At 31.5% G+C, this 20,254-nt stretch overlaps 3 protein-coding genes across 3 annotated transcripts; 1 reads left to right on the top strand and 2 right to left on the bottom strand.

Annotated features, from left to right (window-relative positions):
• The first annotated feature begins 2,461 nt into the window (after positions 1-2,461).
• Positions 2,462-10,302, top strand: LOC120261553. The gene is made up of 12 exons (XM_039269486.1): positions 2,462-2,495; positions 2,656-2,754; positions 2,904-2,960; positions 3,049-3,112; positions 3,478-3,696; positions 8,342-8,428; positions 8,571-8,629; positions 8,765-8,866; positions 9,044-9,100; positions 9,183-9,246; positions 9,428-9,652; positions 10,030-10,302. Exons 1-12 carry the CDS (start codon positions 2,464-2,466, stop codon positions 10,159-10,161), a joined length of 1,197 nt encoding a protein of 398 aa, XP_039125420.1. The 5' UTR covers positions 2,462-2,463; the 3' UTR covers positions 10,162-10,302.
• Positions 10,303-10,423: 121 nt separating this feature from the next.
• Positions 10,424-11,013, bottom strand: LOC120262240 (proline-rich receptor-like protein kinase PERK12). Its single transcript, XM_039270321.1, has one exon. The coding sequence runs from the start codon at positions 10,984-10,986 to the stop codon at positions 10,579-10,581; it is 408 nt and encodes a 135-aa protein (XP_039126255.1). The 5' UTR covers positions 10,987-11,013; the 3' UTR covers positions 10,424-10,578.
• Positions 11,014-11,657: 644 nt separating this feature from the next.
• LOC120259935 (transcription factor E2FB-like) lies at positions 11,658-17,008 on the bottom strand. Its single transcript, XM_039267392.1, has 14 exons — positions 16,568-17,008; positions 14,626-14,818; positions 14,351-14,410; positions 14,079-14,164; positions 13,917-14,005; positions 13,652-13,706; positions 13,424-13,476; positions 13,299-13,349; positions 13,146-13,194; positions 12,999-13,064; positions 12,836-12,912; positions 12,512-12,743; positions 12,240-12,306; positions 11,658-12,132 (listed from the first exon to the last, which is right to left on the bottom strand). The coding sequence occupies exons 1-14, from the start codon at positions 16,751-16,753 to the stop codon at positions 11,981-11,983; spliced, it is 1,416 nt and encodes a 471-aa protein (XP_039123326.1). The 5' UTR covers positions 16,754-17,008; the 3' UTR covers positions 11,658-11,980.
• Positions 17,009-20,254: the final 3,246 nt, after the last annotated feature.

Raw genomic sequence — 20,254 nt, 5'->3', positions numbered from 1 at the left:
AAGTTATTTTATTTGATTGCAAAATCAAGTTATTCTCTGATCCTCTCCTAGCACAGTCCAACAAGTGTCCCTATATAATGTTAGGAATGATAGAAAAAAAAAAATGAAACAATGACATGTGTCTCCATATGATGTTAGGAATGATAGAGGATAAAATAATAAACTCTGAGCGATTACCCTGGAAATAACTGTTTAATGGGATCACCTATTTATACCCATTTTATCAATTCAAGAGTTTTAAAGCTCTTCAATAGGATCCAAAGATAAAGGAAAGCTCCCACGCTCTAGAAGATTTATGTGCACAAAAAATTAAGTTTGCTTCTGATATTTGTCTAAGAATTCACAAGTTTAAGTTTTTTAAAAAATTCAGGACTTAAAAGAGGTCTCCTCAAAACAGCTTTATTCAATTAAAACCCATATTCAACTGTTTATAAAGATTTTTGTATGAAGTGAATAAATTAATAAAATTACTAAACAAAAATTATATAAACAAGAGAAATGTCATAATTGAAAACAAAACAAAGCCTGTGAAATAGAAACCGGCCTTTAAGAAACGATCATCTTCCATTTATAAAATTAAATTTGAAACATATAATACTAATAGTGTACAATATTTATAAAAATGTTTTTATTATACATGCTAAGAGTTTAAATTTAGTAAAATAATTTGTATTAATTTAACTATTTGATTGGGCTGGGCCAAAACAAAAGATAATTGAGGTTGGAAAACTTGGGCCGGCCAAACCAAAGGCACGTTGCAGGCCTATGCCCATTATATTAAACATTAATATTATTATTTTTGACAAATTATGTTTGATTTAATACATCTTAGTTCAACTTAATAAATCATATTTCAAGAATTTTACTCTAATTTTTCACGTATTTCTAAAAATCGATAATGTATTTATAAAGGGTAGTATTTGTGGGGTCTTTTATTTTCGCTCGGCCTTCATTAAGATCCACTGGCTGAAATTAATGAGTTACAAATCAAAATTTTACTATTTAAAGTTTCAGTGATTATGGATTCATAACTTCTATTAGGGGTTTAGACACTATCATAAAAAACATCCGAGAACAAGTATGAATGAAAGAGACATATAGATATAATAAAATTGATTTTATTAATCTTATGAAATATTGAAGTATAATTGAAGTATATCGACTTGACATAAATACATTAACTTCGCTAGAGGTACTTAAACTAGAGATCCTATTTCTTCTGATTTTTCCCTCTTCTTATGATTTTAATTTCTAAGACTTCATAAGCAAGGATAATGATATTTTGATTGCTCCCAATTACCCTATTGAAACGAGCACTTAAATGTATACCCTTTGACTAGTTGGCTATGATCTTCTTCAAGTTTTGGATTTATATCTGGAGATATTTTATGGACTTTGAGTTGTAATCTCTTCTTGTTTGCGAGTAACTAACTCAATTTCTTTTTTGGATTTATATTTAGAGATATTTTATGAACTCTGAGTTGTAATCTCTTCTTGTTTGTGAGTAACTAAGTTGATTTCTTTTTATTTTAATACCTAAAGACTTTGACACTCATCTTTGTTGAAGTCTCTAGAACTTTCAAGGGGGGTAAGAATTTTCATCACCATAGTCGAGCCAATGCTTTCTTATTTAAATCTATAGTATGTCAATATTTGACTTGGCATCCAAATTATATATAAAAATACATACTCCATGACTAGTGAAAAGTTCAAAAGGAAAAAAATGTATAAAAAAAGACCAAAACACATCAAAATGCTCTAAATAATTTGACTAATAACATGATCAAAACACCACATGTCAGCTTAATTAACTCAAAGCTAGTGTGAACCTATATATTTGTTAGTGGATTAAAATTGCATTAAATGACAACTTAAAAGTGTCATTCATTGATGACAACCAAACCAAGCCTAACAACTCCAATGATGATCATTTACATTCTTAATAAGATTAAAAAAAAAAAAAAATCAATGCCTTTAAGAGTTTATTAATTGTTATTTAGCCAATCAAATCTTAATTAAAAAAATGAAGTAATCAACACCACAAGTCCTCATTCAATTTAAAAACAAAAAAAAATATAAATTTCAACTTTCAAGTTGCTCTATTTCGCTGAAAAGTCACTGCCTAAGAACTCGTTTCCCCAAACTTCGTACTTTATATATCTATATTACCATATCTATCTATCAATATATATATATAAGTCTTGTGTCTAAACTTTGCATACATACATTTTCCTTGTCTAATTATTCCAAAGCTTACAAACCAAGAAGCTCATGACCACAATCTCTACGAACCAAGTCTTCTCTTCCAAGGTTTCAATACTGATCCCTTTTTCTCTCTTTCTCTCTGTACATATATATACATGTATTATGATGCAATTAGTATGAGATTTTGATTTGTTTTTAGTGGAGTTTGATATGGTTTTGTGATTTAGGAAAGTGATTAAGAGTTGGTCAGGAGGAGAAATGTTGGGATATCTCATAAAAACTGTTCTTGTGTGAGTTTTTATTTCTTCATTGAATATTGATCTTCTTTCTTTCTTTTTTCTTTCAATGCTTTATATATATAATGCTGTATATATATATATGTTTGTATTTATGGTTATTTTGTTTTCTTATTCATTGATGTTTGTTTAATCTTGGAATTAATGTTCTCAGGTTGTTAGTTGGATATGTTTATCCAGCCTTTAAATGTTTCAAGGTCCTAGAGAGGAATAATGAAGGGATTCAAGGACTTAGTTTTTGGTGCAAATATTGGTACAATTAATTACTCTTCTTTTCATCTATTCTTCAACAAATTTATGCTTTCCTTTTTTTAGTTTAATTAGTTACTTCATCTTCCATAACTTAACCAGATTTGGTCAATGGTCAATGAGGATGTCTTCAAAACAATTTCCATTTTGCAGGATTATAGTTGCACTTGCTACAGTCTTGGAAAAATTCAATGAGATCATTTCTCTAAGGTATATATATATATATATATACATATAGTTAATTCATAATTACTCATTTTAATTAGATTGTAATTAATTTGTATAATTTTTCACTAAGGTTCCCAATGCTTGCTGAGCTTAAACCGTTATTTTTAATGTTCCTATGGCACCGCAGAACTCAGGTAATGCTAATTACAAATTTATGTGCGATTATTATATATTTCCCAAAAACCTCTAAGTCTAATATTTGGATGGAGACCTAAGGTCGATTTCCAGGAACACACATGAGAAATTAACTTTGCGCTTCCGCTAGGTGAGGACACGTTATGTGCTCAGGATTAACTTTATATTTGTGCTTGCATGTCTTTTTAACTAGTCTAATTGGCATGTGTGCTACCAATGCGGCTAGATGGATGAGTGTTAAGAGATTAACTCTGTAATATCAATTTCAAACCCTGACTCATAGTAGCTTGTCCACTTATATTAGTTATATATATATATATATATACATATATGTTTTATAATGCATTTTATTTTATTTTTTCAGGGAGCCGAGATTATTTATGAGAGATTATTGAGACCGTGGATTGTGATAAATGAGGCAGAAATCGAAGATAAATTGGAGAGAATTATATCAGGGGAACTTTTGTTGTTCTACATTAAGAATTTTACAAGCATAGGCCAATCTAGGTTCCTTGAACCAATCCGTCATTTTATTTCTAATTCACAATCAAACACTCGTAATCAAACAATTTCACCACCAGAGGTATGCATTATTTCTTTTTTTCTTTTTTAATTACATTAACTACAGTTTTATTATTAAGCTTGTAAAAAAGTTGTATTTGTGTTGAGAACCATTGCTAATCCAGTTATATCTCATTAAAATGTTAAATGGATTATTCAAGGATCAAAACCTTTTAACTTTGGTATTATTGTATTATCCAGTAAATAATTAGTCCATCTCATATGATAAATAATTAAAAAATTATTAAGCAAATTAGTGCGTCTCTTACCAACATGCATGTTCCTTTGACTATTAGTCTAAATTATATGTTACTTCAATGATTTTGTTTTTATTTCAAATCAGTTATTATTTTTTAAAAAATTATAAGTATTAAATATTTTTTATTTAATAAAATTTATTAAAAAAAAATAGTGTGCATAAATAAAAATAAATAAAACTATTTTTTTAAAAAAATTATGAATTTTTATAACACCTCACAAAACTTAAATGTGACACATAATCTAAGGTAGAGGGAGTATAAATTAGAGTTACACATAAAATAAATTTGTTTTTGTTAAAATGTTTAAGTGAGGATGGATCAACGATGAAATTAGCAGCATCATGCATGGCTGCTCTTCCCACTTGATTCTTAGTTTGACACGAATCTTAATGCAGATCGTACGGCCAGAACCAACGGCACCACCTCTTCCGGGGTTGAGAAGAGGGTTTGAGCACTTCGATGACCCAAACATATATCAGCTCTATTGGTTTTCCGACGATGAACATCTAAACTAGACGCACGTGATTCACATGTGACAGGCACTACTTAAACGGTGAATTTTTGTTGTTATCACTCGCACTAAATTAACCGAGGATGATGATTGCTGAGCTTGGCTGATGAGATAATTGTGACAATAGTCAAGTGATTAAAATATTTAATTTTTATAAAAAAGTTAGAGTTCGATCTTTATATTTGGAGTGGTTTGTTCACATTGTCAAAAGACAAAAATACAATTGATCTTATTTTTTTATTATGAATCACCAATTTTTTAAATAATAATAATAATTAATATATTTACTAGAATAATTATTAGAAATTGAAAAGTTAATATATATATATATATATATAGTTTGTTGATCTCCCAATAATGTATATGCACAAATTCTTTTTAACAAATGAGTTTTTGGTCTATTAGTATTGGATTTCTGTATTCAGTGTTGGTTTTAAAGAGACATAATTGAGACATCGAAAAGTACTGCTTGAGGTGAAGACATATATATATATATATTGAGCTTGTTTCGTGTTTTTGTATGTCCCTAACACATATTTTATCACATTTTGTAGTGTAAAAATCTCTCCACAAAGAATTATGAGAATTTTATTTTCAATTTTCAAATTTATCTGAGCAATATATTATTAGATGATATTAAATTAAAATTATTTACTTAGATGATGCATACATAAAAAAAACCTTACTTTTCTAAATACACGAGAAAAACTATGAGAGCATATATGTGATTTCGATTTAAAAAGATCTATATATAAGAAATTTCGAAATTTATTATAGAAATTTCGAAACTTGGAAAGGGGAATTTAAAAAACAATTGTGAAACTGACTGAGCAAATTGACAAAGGGCCATGGACCTTGGTTCTGTGGTATATAAATTTAATGCATTTTTTTAAAAAATTTGTTTAACTGAAATTTGAGTGGGTGGTATGTTAAACTTATTAAATTTGTCATCAAATGAATAATCCAAGATTAGCTAAACTAATGGCAGTAAAATACTTTGATGTAATTTTCCTTGAATGAGGTAAGCTATTTGAGTTCCACCTTTGATTTTGATTCACCCCTTTATTCAATTTCTTTTTTTTTTTCATTTTTTTTAAACATTGGTTAAACAATCAAATAATAATAATAATAATAATAATAATAATAATAATAATAATAATAATAATAATAATAACAATTACAGATAGAAATACATGAATTAGGAAAAATACATAAAGTACCCAAAAAAAAAAAATGTTGAAATAATATAAAACCCTCACAGATGATTAGGTAACCCTACAATAATAATAAGAAAGGAAACACGCATAATAGGTTATTCAATAAATAACCACTAGGGAGATCATTTGTCCATGTCTACATTGTAAAGCTAAACGTGTCAAAGGTTTTTGTATATGGAAAATCTAGATTGCATTTAATAGTTGTTGCGAAATTGCCCGATTTGAGTCTTTTCAAATTTTAGCTTCTAAAGTCTTTTTAAAACCACTTTATTCAAATAATACTCATTTTCATTGACTTATAAAGTTTTTTTTAAAAAAAATAAATTAAGAAATTTACTAAAAATTTATATTAAAAGAGAAATATAGTAATAGAAAAACAAGCCAAAAACAACACAATAGAAACTCCTTAGAAACAATTAGCTACCCTTTTATACAGTTTAATTTGAAGCATATGTAATACTAATGATGTACAGCATTTATAAAAATATTTCTATTATGCATGCTAATAATTTATTTTATATTAAAAAATAGATTGTAAAAATTTAACTGTTCATTGGCCGGGCCAAAACAAAAGATAATTGAGGTGGGCTTGGGGCGGGCCAAGCAAAAAATTCTTGGCAGGCCTGAGCCCATTAATGAATTAAACTCGTATCAAACATTAATATCATTAATTTTTTTACATATTATATTTAATTTTAATACATCTTACTTATATCACCTTAATAAATAATATTTCTCTAGAATGTCACTTTGAATTTTCAAATATATATAAAAATCAATGATGTATATATGAAGACTAGAAGTCCTCCTCACCATAGTCAATGCCTTTCTTATCTAAATCTATACAGTATGTATAAATATATATATTATAATTTGACTCAAAAAGTATCCAAATTATATATGAAAATACACACTTAACGACTTGGTCTGCCAAAAAATTTAAATAAATAAATAAATATCAAATCACATCAAAATGTTCTAAATAATAGACCAATAACATGATTAAGATAGCATTTGTCACATTGATAGAGTTATTAGAATTAAATTTGTATTAAATGAGCAATTAATGGTGTCATTCATTCAGATGATAACCAAACTAAACCTAACAGTACCAATGATGATTTATATTCCTAACAAGATTATTAAAAAAAAACAATGCTTTAAAGAGTTCATTGGTTGTTATTTGGCCAATCAAATCTTAATTAATAAAGTCATTAACACCGCAACTCAGCATCCACTCTGCTTTAACTCAATTTTTTTATAGATATTGCAATGAATTATTTATTATTTGTTATTTGGTTTGTTATGAGAAGTTTAACCAAACATATCTGGCATTTCAACTCCCCAATTGGTTATGGGTCCCTCTAACCAAAACTAGTACAATGTTAGTAACACACAAGTGAAAGGCAACACTTTTACATAAGCTCTAAGCATAGAGTAATGCTATATAGCATTACCCCTCGTGTTTTTTCCCCTCAATCTTTATGAATCTTAAAATTATATTCTTTAAAAAAATATTTTGCATGACTTTATCTATATTGAAAAGTTATTTCTTTTTACCTTAATTTACTAAGTGGGAAGGGGATGAAATATATATATTTTTTTCACAAGGATAAGAAAAAGTTTTTTATTTTGATAAAAATATTTTTCATATTTGATTTTGGTTGAATAATAAAATTGAATTTTGGTTGATCTATGCGGATAAAATTTTACTGTAACCATTGCAATAATAAAGAAATTATTATCTCAAAAAAAAAAATTCGTTTGTATTTATTATTTTATATTTTTCTCTCCATCTAACTTTATTTATATTTTTCAAATTTATCTTACCAATGCATTATTATATCATATTAACATGTTTGTACTTAAAAACTTAATTTATTTTGCTAGAAATACATTTAAAAAAAATCTAAGATAGCATATATGTGATTTCAAAATTTTAAAAATCACATATCACAAAGTCTTTGATTAAACTCACTAAACATAATAGTAGTGAAAGATCCCAATAATGAGTGTGAATTTATAACTCAAATCCTATGTTATTAAGTGAACACGTATCATTAAAAGTTCTATTCAAAACAATGGTGAAGCCACATTTGACATGAAAAGGGGTAATTTCTTTCATTTTTTTAAATATTTTATTTAATTAATACATGCTAATTGTCTCCTATCAATTTGATAAGTGATCCTTTACTCTTTACTTTTTAGTTTTTATTATTTATTTTTTATAAAAAAAATTATTTTATTTTATATATATATATATATATATATATATATATATATATATATATATATATATATATATATATATATATAAAATTTTAGACTTTTCAGGTTGTTGTGTGCACCTCAATCTCTGCATATTTTCTTGTTTTGTTTGTCAAACACACAAACACTCATATAATATATATATATATATATATATATATATATATATATATATATATATATATATATATATATATGTGTGTGTGTAAAATTAAAAAAATAATAAGAAAATTTCAAAAGTTAGAAAGGTAATCATATAACTTATAAGCATGGACCTCATCAAAGTGCTCTATTTCGCGGGAAAGCAACTGCCTCGTCTACGCAACTCGTTTCCCCAAACTTAATATTACTTTATATATATATATATAAATATTTTTATATAAATAAGTCTCTTGCTTCTCAACTTTGCAGACATACATTTCCCTTCTCTTCTTTCAAAGCTCTCAAACCAACAAACTCACAACCAATCTCTCAAAGCCAACTCTCTTCTCTTCCAAGGTTTCAACAACACATCATCATCATCTCTCTTTCTCTCTTTCTTTCTTTACATATATTATTTATAATATGATGCAATTAATTAGTAATTAGTATTAGATCTTGATTTGTTTTTAATGAAGTTTCATTTGGTTCTCTGATTTAGGAAAGTGATAAAGAGTTGGGAGGAAAAATGTTGGGAGAATTCATAAACAGAGTCCTTGTGTGAGTTTTTTTTTTTCTTCATTAATTCATCTTCTTTCTTTCTTTCTTTTCTTTTTTCCTTCAATCTTGTTATATATTTTGTATTATTATTATTATTCATTGATGATTGTTTAATTTTGGAACTTATGTTTTCAGGTTGTTGCTTGGATATGCTTATCCAGCTTTTGAATGTTTCAAGGTGGTAGAGAGGAACAATGGATCAGGGATTCAAGAACTTAGGTTTTGGTGCAAATATTGGTACAATTATTCACTCTTTTTTAAAAAAAATAAAAATAAAAAATCTATTCTTCATTAAATTTATGGGTTCCTTTCTTGTTTAATTAGTTCATCTACCTTAACTTATATAGACTTGGTCAATATTCAATGAGGATTTCTTCAAAACAAAGGCATTGACTTTTAATATCCATTTTTCAGGATTATAGTTGCAATTGTTACGGTTCTGGAGAAATTCACTGACATCATTGCTTCAGGGTATATATATATATATTGCAGTTAATTTATAATTACTTATTATAGGTTGATGTGATTAACTTGTGTTAATTTTTCCACAAAGGTTTCCAATGTATGCTGAGCTTAAACTGGCATTTTTCATCTTCTTATGGTACCCAAAAACTCAGGTAATTTTTTGTTTTTACTGCGACTTTTACAAAGTTAGTATAATATTATAGAAATAGTATATATTACTATTTAGTTTACTGGGTCCTTTGTGTATCTTTGTATTTTTTTTTGTCTCTTGATGGCGTTTATTGTCTTTGTTAAAAATAAAAATATTTTATGAGATAATTTAATTTGTTTCAGGGAACTGTGTTTGTTTATGAGACATTATTGAGACCATGGATTGTGAAACATGAGCCACAGATTGAAGAGAAATTAGAGAAAATTAGGTCAAAATCTGGGGAACTTTTGATGTTTTATATCAAGAATTTTACAAGCAAAGGTCAGTCTATGGTCCTTGAAGTAATCCATTACATCATTTCTCATGCCCAGTCAAAGACACAGAATAAACCAGTATCACCAACAGAGGTATGCACTGTTTTTTTTAAATTTTTTTTTTTAATTACATTTACAATAATTTTATTATATTTTTGTAAGTTCTATCTGCCATTCTATGGTCAAAAGAAAGAAATTAAATATATATATATATATATTAATTACTGTTTTGATTAAAATAAAGGTTTGAATAACAAAGAACGGTAGTTGCATAGCTAGCTCCAACATCCCTTTGACCATTTTCTTTAGAGAGAAATATATATGTATATAATAAATTAATTATATGTTTATATTATATAAAATTGTTTTTATTACAAAATTTTGGTGAGGATGGATGAACGGCCAAAGTAACAGCATCATGGTTGTTCGACTTATCTCTGACTCTTAGTTTGACCCGAATCTTGATGCAGATCGTACGGCCAGAACCATCAGCACCACCGCTACCGGATTCGATCAGACGGTCTTGGGACTACGACCCATCCACATCCCAAGTCTACCCTTTCTGGGGCGACGACGAAGACCGACACTTGAAGCGCACGTGATTCGCATGTGAGAATCACAACTGAAACGATATTGTCCAAATTTATTTATTTATTTTTTTTCATTGTTTTATTTTTATTTTTTTAAATTTTGGTTGTGATATACTCAAAATTAAATTAACTGAGGATGATGTTTGTTAAGTACATCGGATTCTATTTTATCATCAATCCAATAATAATTATTATTTTTTAAATTAATAATAATATCAACAAAACAAATATATTTACTTAGATATCCATCAGAAAATTAAAAAGTCTAATTAAAAAAAAAACAAAAAAAAAAACAAAAGTCGTTCAGCATTCTTTTGTTGGTCTCTCCGATCTCTATACATTCACAAATCTCTCTACAAAGAATTACAAAAAAAAAATTATTTATTATTTAAAAAAAAAAGAAGAAGAAGAAGAAAGGGTGCCTCGGGATCAGAGATCGTGGTGATGGGGCCGGAAAAGGAGGGCGATGAAGTCAAAACAAGAGCAGAGAGGGCGGTGGCGGCGGCGGCCGGAGAGAGATGGAGAAGGAGTGGGCTGGAGGTAAGCTTTGGCGGCGTGTTTCACGAGAGGGTTGGAGATGGGGAGCTCGATCTCGTCGGTGGTGGGGGAGTGGATTGACGGAGAAGGGGACGACGGCGGAGGCAGGATGAGGTCACGGAAGCTAACGTAGCCGGAGCTGGAGCCGGAGGGAAGCTCGAGAGAAGGTGGTGCGGCGGAGGAGGATGGACGGCGCTGGAAGGACGGACGCCGGGATGGGAGAGAACGGCGTGGTTTTAAGCTCCAGGACGCGTTTGGCGGGGCGGACGACGGGCTCGGTAGCGAATCCGGATCCGTCATCGCTTTTTGGATTTCGCAATTGACTTATGGTTGTTTTATATAATTATTATTATTATTATTATTTTAATTATTATTATTCTTATTAATTTTGGTATTATTATACCTAAAAGTATAATTAATTAATTAATTATATAAATAAATATAATGGTGGAGAAGGAGGGAATAGATAAAATTAGAAAGGGGGAGGTCCCAGTAGCATTGTTTTGATACTCTGATTCTATTATTATCGCTGGTATTTGTCGGCACTTGTGACGCAGTCTATTATGACTAGAAGGATGGTTGGGCTTAGTCATTCATGGTTGTGACATTTTTTAGAATTATTATTATAAGTTTTAATTCTGCTTTTTAATTATGTTAATCTTATTTGTGTAACAAAAGAGACACAAATGTAAATCCATCTCTAAGTTTTCGTACTTTTTTTTAAAAATTTAGATACAGTAATAGCATCAGTGCAAAATTGTCTTGATTAATTAAATAGAAATAAACAAATCAAACAACAGAAGAGCCACAATTTATGAGGGTTATAATAATCTCCAATAATGTTTTTGTTACATCTGACACACTAAATGGAGGTTAATAGAACATCTTGAAATGATAATAATAATGATAAGAATATACCTACCAACGATGGGCAATTTATAATAGCTTAAAATTGGTACACAAAAGAACAATACAAATAAAGATATGAAACTTAGCTTCATTAGATTCTACTGCATGATATTTAACAAGAATGCCGCATGTAATGTAACAACACTTTTGAGTGATTTATGAATATGATGCCATACTAAATTAGCCTCTCATTATGTACGTTCCAATGCTCTGATCTAGCAACCAGTTATCTACCTCTTTCAAATTTTGTTGCCTGATGAGGAAGATGACTCATTGACAATGGTAATATCAGCACATTGAGGAGCTTGGTTGACTAGTTAGCCTCTCATCAGCAAGGAGCATGGAATGGAAGTTAGATAACTGATTTCATGTAACTTCCTGCAATCTATCTTAATGTTTCACTGGTGCTAGTGTTCTGCATGCAAGATGGGACTTCAACAACACCTGATGATGAAGTTCCTGCCCGAGGCGTGCTAACACTGCCGTCCATGAAATCCTCTGATTGAAGTCTGCCCATTCCATCCCATGGGACCTCCGCTTCGACGATCAGGTCAAGGATTTCAATTTCAGAATGATTTTTATGTTTCTAAGGAAAAGAAAAGATAAAGGAACAAAAAGCACAAGCAGCAAGTTTCAGAGGATACGTGCAGTCTTCCACATATCTGTAATGCTAACTCCAGCATCTGATAAAAGCCAGTAGTCGGCATCAGTCTGCAAAACAGAAAACTTTGCTTTAATTCTCTCTGAATAAAAGGGAATAAAATACAATAAGCAAATGCAGAAAGTTGCATCTGCGCATTGAAACCTTAGCAACATTGTTTGTCTTATTGACTTATAATGTGTTGCTACTTCTAGATGTTTGTTCTTAGTTGTCAACAGCACACAAAACAATTGTTACATAGGTCAGCAGACTTACATCGACATCTGAAGGAACAATTTTCATGATACCACCATTGTAGTCATCGGAAGCACTACCATTAGTGCACATCATCTGAGCGTCATGGGCATGTTCTTCTGCTTCATTCCCTCTGATGTCTTCCGTGACCATAGGTGCTACTGACTTCTCCGCAGATGCTGAATTTGATGCAGGCGGTACACTTCGAGGCGTCTCAACGGCACTCATCTCCTCAAACTTTTCCTCAAATTGACTAAGAATAATGGAAAGCAAGCATTCAAAGTTCAGTTCAAATAAATAGTAACACAAATTGGTTTGGGCATGTGCCTATCTGCAAAACCTTACCTCACAAGATAGACATCTATTGGACCCATGCTACTTCTAAGGACAATCCTATATCTCCTACGGGGATAGTCACCGGCCTGCATATAAAAAAAGTGGTATTCCTCTAAGGGGAGTCTAAAATAAACAAAAAAGGAAAAACCATCTTCATATTGTATCTTCTCACCTCATCAGGGTCTGGAACTTCCAAGGTAGTGCCATGGGGTGCTTTAATGGCTATCAAGGTTTCATTCTGAGATGGAATAAATGTGAATTGTTACTGCTTGGTCATGATGGAATTTACAGAAAGTAACAAAAAGCCTAAAATACAAACCTGAAAGCAGGGTAAACCCTTTATGTCATCTTCAGTCACGAAAAGCCATCTGAATGTAGGTAGGTCAGAATATAGGAAAAGAAAAAGCTACAGGAGAAGTGGTAAACCAATGTCTGACAGAAAGCTTATGTGCAAGAGAAAGATAACACCTACTTTTGGTTATTTTCATCTTCACAGAGCTCTCTTACTCGCTCTCTCATTTCACTGCAAAAACTTAGAAGTCAGGCTATATATGATACTATGGGTACAATCGAGCAGCACCATGAGTAACAGTTGACCTTATACGATCATCTAAGCTACGCTCTTCCAGTGAAAGATTTTCAACCTGTCCCTGGAAATAAGATGTAATCAACAATTTTAGTTGATGGCCATAAAAAAACTTGCTCAAGTTCATACCCGTCAGATGATTTTACACAATTTAACAAAGAAGATCACAATGATAATGGTGCTGATAATGATGATGCAGAAATTAGTCTCAATGCTGTCCACACATTGGGAGACTGTACCTGTAATATTGAAACATCATCATGTGCATGACCTGGTCTCACATCATCAAGACCCCTGTTGAAAGACCAATACTAAGGTTACCATCAAGAGTAGTTTGAAAGAAATGCAATGAGATAACTAACGGGATCTATTGTTTGATCAGTTGGACAGGTACTCTGGCGTTTGTCTTTCTTTTAATGAAATGCGGATCATCTGTAATTAAAATATTTAAAGAAAAGAAAAGGTAAAACAAAAGAACAAAGACTAATGGGAGAAAAAGATTACTTCCAACGTATTCTATTCTTGAGTTTCTTTTCAATTAGTCCAATTCCTTCCAAAACATTTGTAATGTCATATATCCGTCTCTTCTGCACCTGTACCATAAAAATAACTTTATTAGCAAAAATCACATAAAATGGCACCTAAAATGACAAGTTATCTGAGCACCTCTATAGTTTCTGCTGCATTATTCAAATCAAGAATACCATCCGGTGCTTGTTTAAGCAAACTGATGAATTTTTTCGTCAATAGCCCTGCAAATAGTTTAATAATTAATAACATAACAGTTAGTGGTACATTAATCACTTCTTATTGGTTTCTACAATTATGTTAGTCATGGTCATGCTGTAATAAATCTTGCTATTTAAATTGACACTGACAATTATCATTAATTATACATCAACAAGTTTCAACTCAAATAAAACCAATAATTTGATCACCTAGAGAACTGTCATAACGGCACGTGCCAACCGGGGTTAGAGGATTGCCGGCAGGAGAACCTGCAAAAAACAGAGCTCAGTAAGGCATCTATATTACATTCTCAAAATGCTAAGTCAAGCAATAATACTCCACTGTGTAACCAATGACTTGGATCAAGAGCATGGTAATAGTATTAGCAATCACGGCATATAGCAGTTAGAACTTCGAGACAGAAGGAACACATTCCATAGCTTCAGGTGAAAGAAAATCAAGCATAAATTAAAAGAATTCTCACCTGCATCAGAAATGGGAGTTTGGGGCCCAGATTTACTATACTTTGAAACCTTGGACCTGCCACAAATCCTACCTCCCTTGCCTGAAACTGGTGTGAGCATTGGATTATTGTTTGTTTCAGCATATCCAGGACTATGCGTCCATTCACTTGATTCCGCTACTTCAGTGTCTTCCACTTCAGGCTTTCGCTTCAACTGCATGTGAAACTTGGCATTCATTAGAACCCCAAAAAAAGTAGCAGTCTAACACCCAACAACTCAGTAAGTAAAAAAGGGCCTCCATAGTGAAGGTCACCAAAGAGATGCATCTTATAATGTACCACATTTCTTAGGTTCCTAAATGAGATTGTTTCATTAAAATTCTGAGGTTACACAAACAAAGAGATGAAAATTCCAAAAAAACAAAATAAAAAAGGAATAATTCCAACAAAAACTTCTTGGTCTTACCCCATCAAAACTTGTTGGCTGTCATAATTCTCATGACATCATAATTTGTTCAAGGTAGATATGAGTCATATGACCACACTATAGGCTTATTATACACTACCTAATTGGATTTTAGGCAACAGTTTCCACTCAACAGAGTGCTTTCATGAAAATGAAAACATAATTTATTTGTCAGTTGTTTATGAAGTTGTTCAGAAAAAAGCATAGAATATACTTTGTTGGAATATAAATACCAAAAGAGTGAAAAAAAAAAATCTTTAACTTCTACACTTACTGTATTGGAGGAGGCCTACAACTGCTAATATGTTTGGTCTGAATGAAAAATAAGAGATACTACATTGCAAGAAGATGGCATCATCAGCTAAAAGTGGCATATGATGTGATACATCATTCATTCTAAGAGTACTAAAACGCTAACTGTGTCAAGTAAGAGTGAGACAAAAAACTAGATCAGGCATATATAAGATAGAAGAAACAAGTTGTAGAGTATTGGTGTTTACTCAAGTTAAATCATTCATTATACAGGAGAAACAATGCAGACAATTTAAGTGAAAATCAAATCTACCAAGGCTTCAAGGTAGTAGGAACTAAGTGCTTGCTCATCAAAGCAAGAAACCTCTACTAAACTACAACTTCAAAACAACCTTATCATCAGGCAGACATGTATCCTATTTCTAAAGATTAAATCTCTTTAGTGTCCTCATGAAGAAAATTTTTGAAGTTAGGCAAGTTACTTGAAGTAGACAATGTCCAATTGACTTGATTAAAACAAATCTAAACTTCTTTCTTGTAAAGGGAATGAAGGTGAAACAAGAATGATATCCATATGTCCGATTACAGATGTGGAAATATTTCCCTGCACTATATCATTTGATAAAAAAAAGTGCACTTAAACTTAAGACTCACATGAGAAATCTAAAATCTCTCTGTAACAAAAGTCACTAAACTCCAACCAAACCACAAATTCAACACATGTGCTTTGCTATAAAAAGCAAATGAAAGTTGAATAGAACTACCAATTTCTAGAGAAATAAACTATATTATTAGCATGCATAAAAACAATAATTATTCACACTAAACCATAGCTAGCTATGACATATTCATGGTTGCCAAAACAAAGAACCTACTTTCCCAACCTAATTATCAGAACAAACAACCTAGAAGTATAAGAAAATATCAGTCATGTTACTCAATAGACTCGCGTTCTAACAGCTCAAATTAAGCATCATTCGCATCCACAAAAACCACTGCTATCCACACTAAAACCCTAGGCCGCAAAGATTAATACAAAAATCTGTAGCACATTGCCTAATTCCCCCAACCTAATTCCCAAAAAAACAGTTTACAATCATAAAAAATCGGTTGTGCCACTCAGCAATCTCAAATACTGGAATAAAACTCAGCAGTAGACATCAAGGGCTCAATTGAAGTGAAAGATTATCAGCATGAATCCCAAAATCCAAGAGCAAAACGAAAAACCTAGCACATCAAACTCACAGGCGTCTTAATAACGATGGTATCCGACTCCACCTCCCCAGCAGCTAACCGCCGCTCATCCCCGCCGGAGAACCGATGATAGTCATCGATATTCCCAAATGGCGGCCGGAACGGCGTGCGGCGGCTCATCGACTGCGCGATCTGCGTCAGCGACCCCCGATTCCCACTTCCCCGACCACCAGACATCAACTCCCCCAAAAATCTCCAAAAAAAATTTAAAAAAAATTAAAATCAAAACACAGAGATTCGAAGACCAAAACCCTCAGTCTCGATCGATTCCATCCGCATCCTCACGATCTGCCCGAGATCTCAAGGCCGCCGTCCGTCGAGAAGATCGGAGTGCCGATGAGGTTTCCGATTGGGGATCTGGAGATTAGGGTGAAGGAGGCGCGATGAGAGAGAGAGAGATGGGGTTAAAAGGAGAGCAGAAAACGAGGGAAGGAGGGAAATTATAGTTCGGATAGATATGGAGGGAAGCACGAGCGGAAAAATAAATAAATAAATAATTCCAAAATTATATATAAATCATAAATTAATAAATTAATAAAAAAATTTATGCACCTATTAAATATATTGATTTGTATTTATATAATAAGTTTTGGAGTTTATAAATACATTTATTTATTTTATAGAATAAATGGGCTAAGTGTAGAAATGAGTTTAAAAAATACCAAAAAAAAAAAAAATTGGTTTTTAGAGAAATATTCATAAATTTTCCATGTTGGATAATAATATTAAATCTTTATAAAATAATTGACATTTATAAACATTTGTATTAGGGATACATATTATGGGATTTTTTTTTTATAATTCAAAATTTTCATTTTCAAAAATTGCTTAAGGACCTAATGTTTAATAAATTATATAATTAATGTGATTAATATTAAATAATAAAATTGAATAGTTTAGTCAATGAATTTAAAGTAGTTTAATCATTATGTTATATCCTGTGCCTTAGAATTTTAATTTATTTACAACAAAATTTTAACTTCTGGAAGAGATTTAGGGGGGTTTGTTTGTTAATGTTTTGGTTTTTTTGGGTTTAATGTGAATTTTGCGTGGAAGTGGGTGGGTGACGTGGCGGGGAGGCGTTCGAATCGGCGATGCGCGCGCTTTTGGGAGCAGGTTTCCTCGCGATTTTTTGGCGCAAACCCTGAGTGCGGGCCCCACTGAGGGCCCACGTTGCGTGGAATTTCGCGGGCGTCTCACACGCACCTTCGCGGTTCGTTCCCACGTGTCAGATACTGTGAGGTCTTTAGTAGGCGCACCTAAAAAAGTAACCCGACTGTTTGACCATCCCTCTAGTGTTTCATTTTTTCTCGCTGTATAGTTTCGGTAAAAGATATTCTCCAATTATGTATGAATAATGAACTTCAGTATATAATAATAAAAATCTGAAATTTTCAGAATATATGTAAATTGAAAATTTTAGGAGAATATAAATGTGATTTCATATGTTATCATTGTGTTTTAAGCAAACCACTGGTACCCTAATGATAACTCACTATAAAATATGTATGAGAGAAAAGGTTCAAAATTTTGCTCTTATAATATTATTTATGTATTATTTACCGTGATGACCTGTAATATTTATTCACTAGATCCCACTGTCATTTTTATGTAGGAGTTATATTTTCTATATTTTATGGTTGTATACCAGAGGAGTTTACTATTGTGAAGTTGTCGTTCTTAATATATCATATATGATTTATGTAGTAAGTTTTTATTTTTTTCGTGTGTTAGTTCTCAATCCACATTATAAGAATTCGTATTTAATTTATCTCTCTTGTATGAAGGTCTTGATTCATGGGTTCTCATATTTTTTAAAAAGATTAGTAAATTTGCTGAGTTGAAAAATTATAATTGTAGTCCTCATCTAACTTTTTATAGATTATCTCTATCATTATAATTGGTAGCATGTCATATTTGAATTTTAAATAGTTTTAAACTCAAAATGATAAATTTGGATATAAATTTTAGTGATTTATTTATTATTTTTTTCAATTACTTTTGAAGATTATTGTTTTTTCTGCAACCAACTATTCTTTGTATGATTAAACTTGAAAGTGCTTCTTCGTCATCCGCAATGATGCCACTTTAAGATTTAACTTTGTATCCAGATGCTGCCCCCATTCTTTCGTTAATTAAATAATAAAATTTTAATCAGAAACATTTTTTTTTCTTTTTTGACAATGTTAATCAACAACCTTCGTTTTATTCAATAAATTATATATATATATATATATATATATATATATATATATATATATATATGAGGATGCATCGTCTGCCCACGTTCACAAATTCATAATCTGTGAACGTTGATATGGGCCGTTGGATTTCAATCCAACGGCTGCACACCGTTTTATGAACAGTAACATTGTGCACTATTTATAAATACAGTAAAAAGTGGTATGTACAGTATTTTAATCTGAACCATCCAATCAATCTCAGCACAGTAACTGAATCAATCGCAGTCGTCCAACCATATTAAAGTTACTGTACATCAACGAACGTCCGCAGATGATGTTTGGCCTATATATATATATATATATTCGGTTTTTCATGATAAATTTACTTCATAATACTGTAGTGTGTTGGCTTTTTTTATACAAAAGCTATAAACATTGTTAAAGAGACAAATATGTACGGAAATACACTAGTTATCTAGCTTAGACCCATAGAAATTTATAATGTAGAGAAAACTAACACACATAGATAATAAAAGCCTGTTACACGTGCATAGAGACTATAACTTCACATGATAAATCTCTCTGCTAAGCAACTCTTTGTTGTGAAGCAGAGAGAAATAGCGTCCAAGCATTTGAATTTAAACCACAAGCACATGCCCGGGGGATGGATGCTTAGTAAAAAGGGAGAGTCAGTTGGGCAATGAGAGTGGGGGAAGGATGCTGACGGGGCGACGAGAGAAACAACAAAAGTGGCTCAACTCTCATCTCAAGAGTTTTGTTCTTTCTGCCATGTTGGCCAATGAAGAGAGAGGAAAGGCATGTGAAGGCTCTGAAGGAGAGGCCATTAGTTATGCCATGCTAGAAAGCAACATAAAAGGAAAAGGAAAAGATAAGGAGGGAGATAAGAAATAAGAAGAGAAGAAGTAGGCATGTGTTGTCTCCGGTGGAGCTCCGGTGAACTCTCTGCCGATTGTTTCAAGAGGAAGTTTTCCCATTATTTCACTGTTTTTAGTCATATTTCGTGAGATCTGTTCATAAGTGAACTTAGTTTACTCATTTGCTTCTATTTTACTGGATATTTTTGTTATTTTACTAGTTATCTTGATGAAGATCTTATACTCTTGCTTAATTGAGAGATATATTTGGCTGGAGTGTGGATTTTAGTGTGATTTGTCATTGATTATCAGTTTTGAGAAATTATTGTGGATTAAATCACAACATATTTGGTGCTTTTCATTGAACCATGGCTGACAGCACTCAGTTGAAGGACTTGGCAGCCAAAATAGATGTTATGTTTGCTGTCATGGAACAGGCAGAAGAATGCTTACTAGCAGGCATGGAACAGCAAGATGAGCGAGTAAACTTAATGGGACAATCACTACTCACTATGTCCAAATGTCTGGAACCCTTGCAGGTAGCTAAGCGTGCGTTTTCTATGGAAGACTCCCCTTTGGTATGCATTGACTTGATGGAGGAAATAGAGCATCGAAGGAAT

This window comes from Dioscorea cayenensis, chromosome 5 (genome assembly GCF_009730915.1).
Source record: "Dioscorea cayenensis subsp. rotundata cultivar TDr96_F1 chromosome 5, TDr96_F1_v2_PseudoChromosome.rev07_lg8_w22 25.fasta, whole genome shotgun sequence".
In the NCBI taxonomy this organism is placed as follows: Eukaryota; Viridiplantae; Streptophyta; class Magnoliopsida; order Dioscoreales; family Dioscoreaceae; genus Dioscorea; species Dioscorea cayenensis.
The sequence above is the reverse complement of the archived record's forward strand: the minus strand, read 5'-3'. Positions and strand labels throughout refer to the sequence as shown.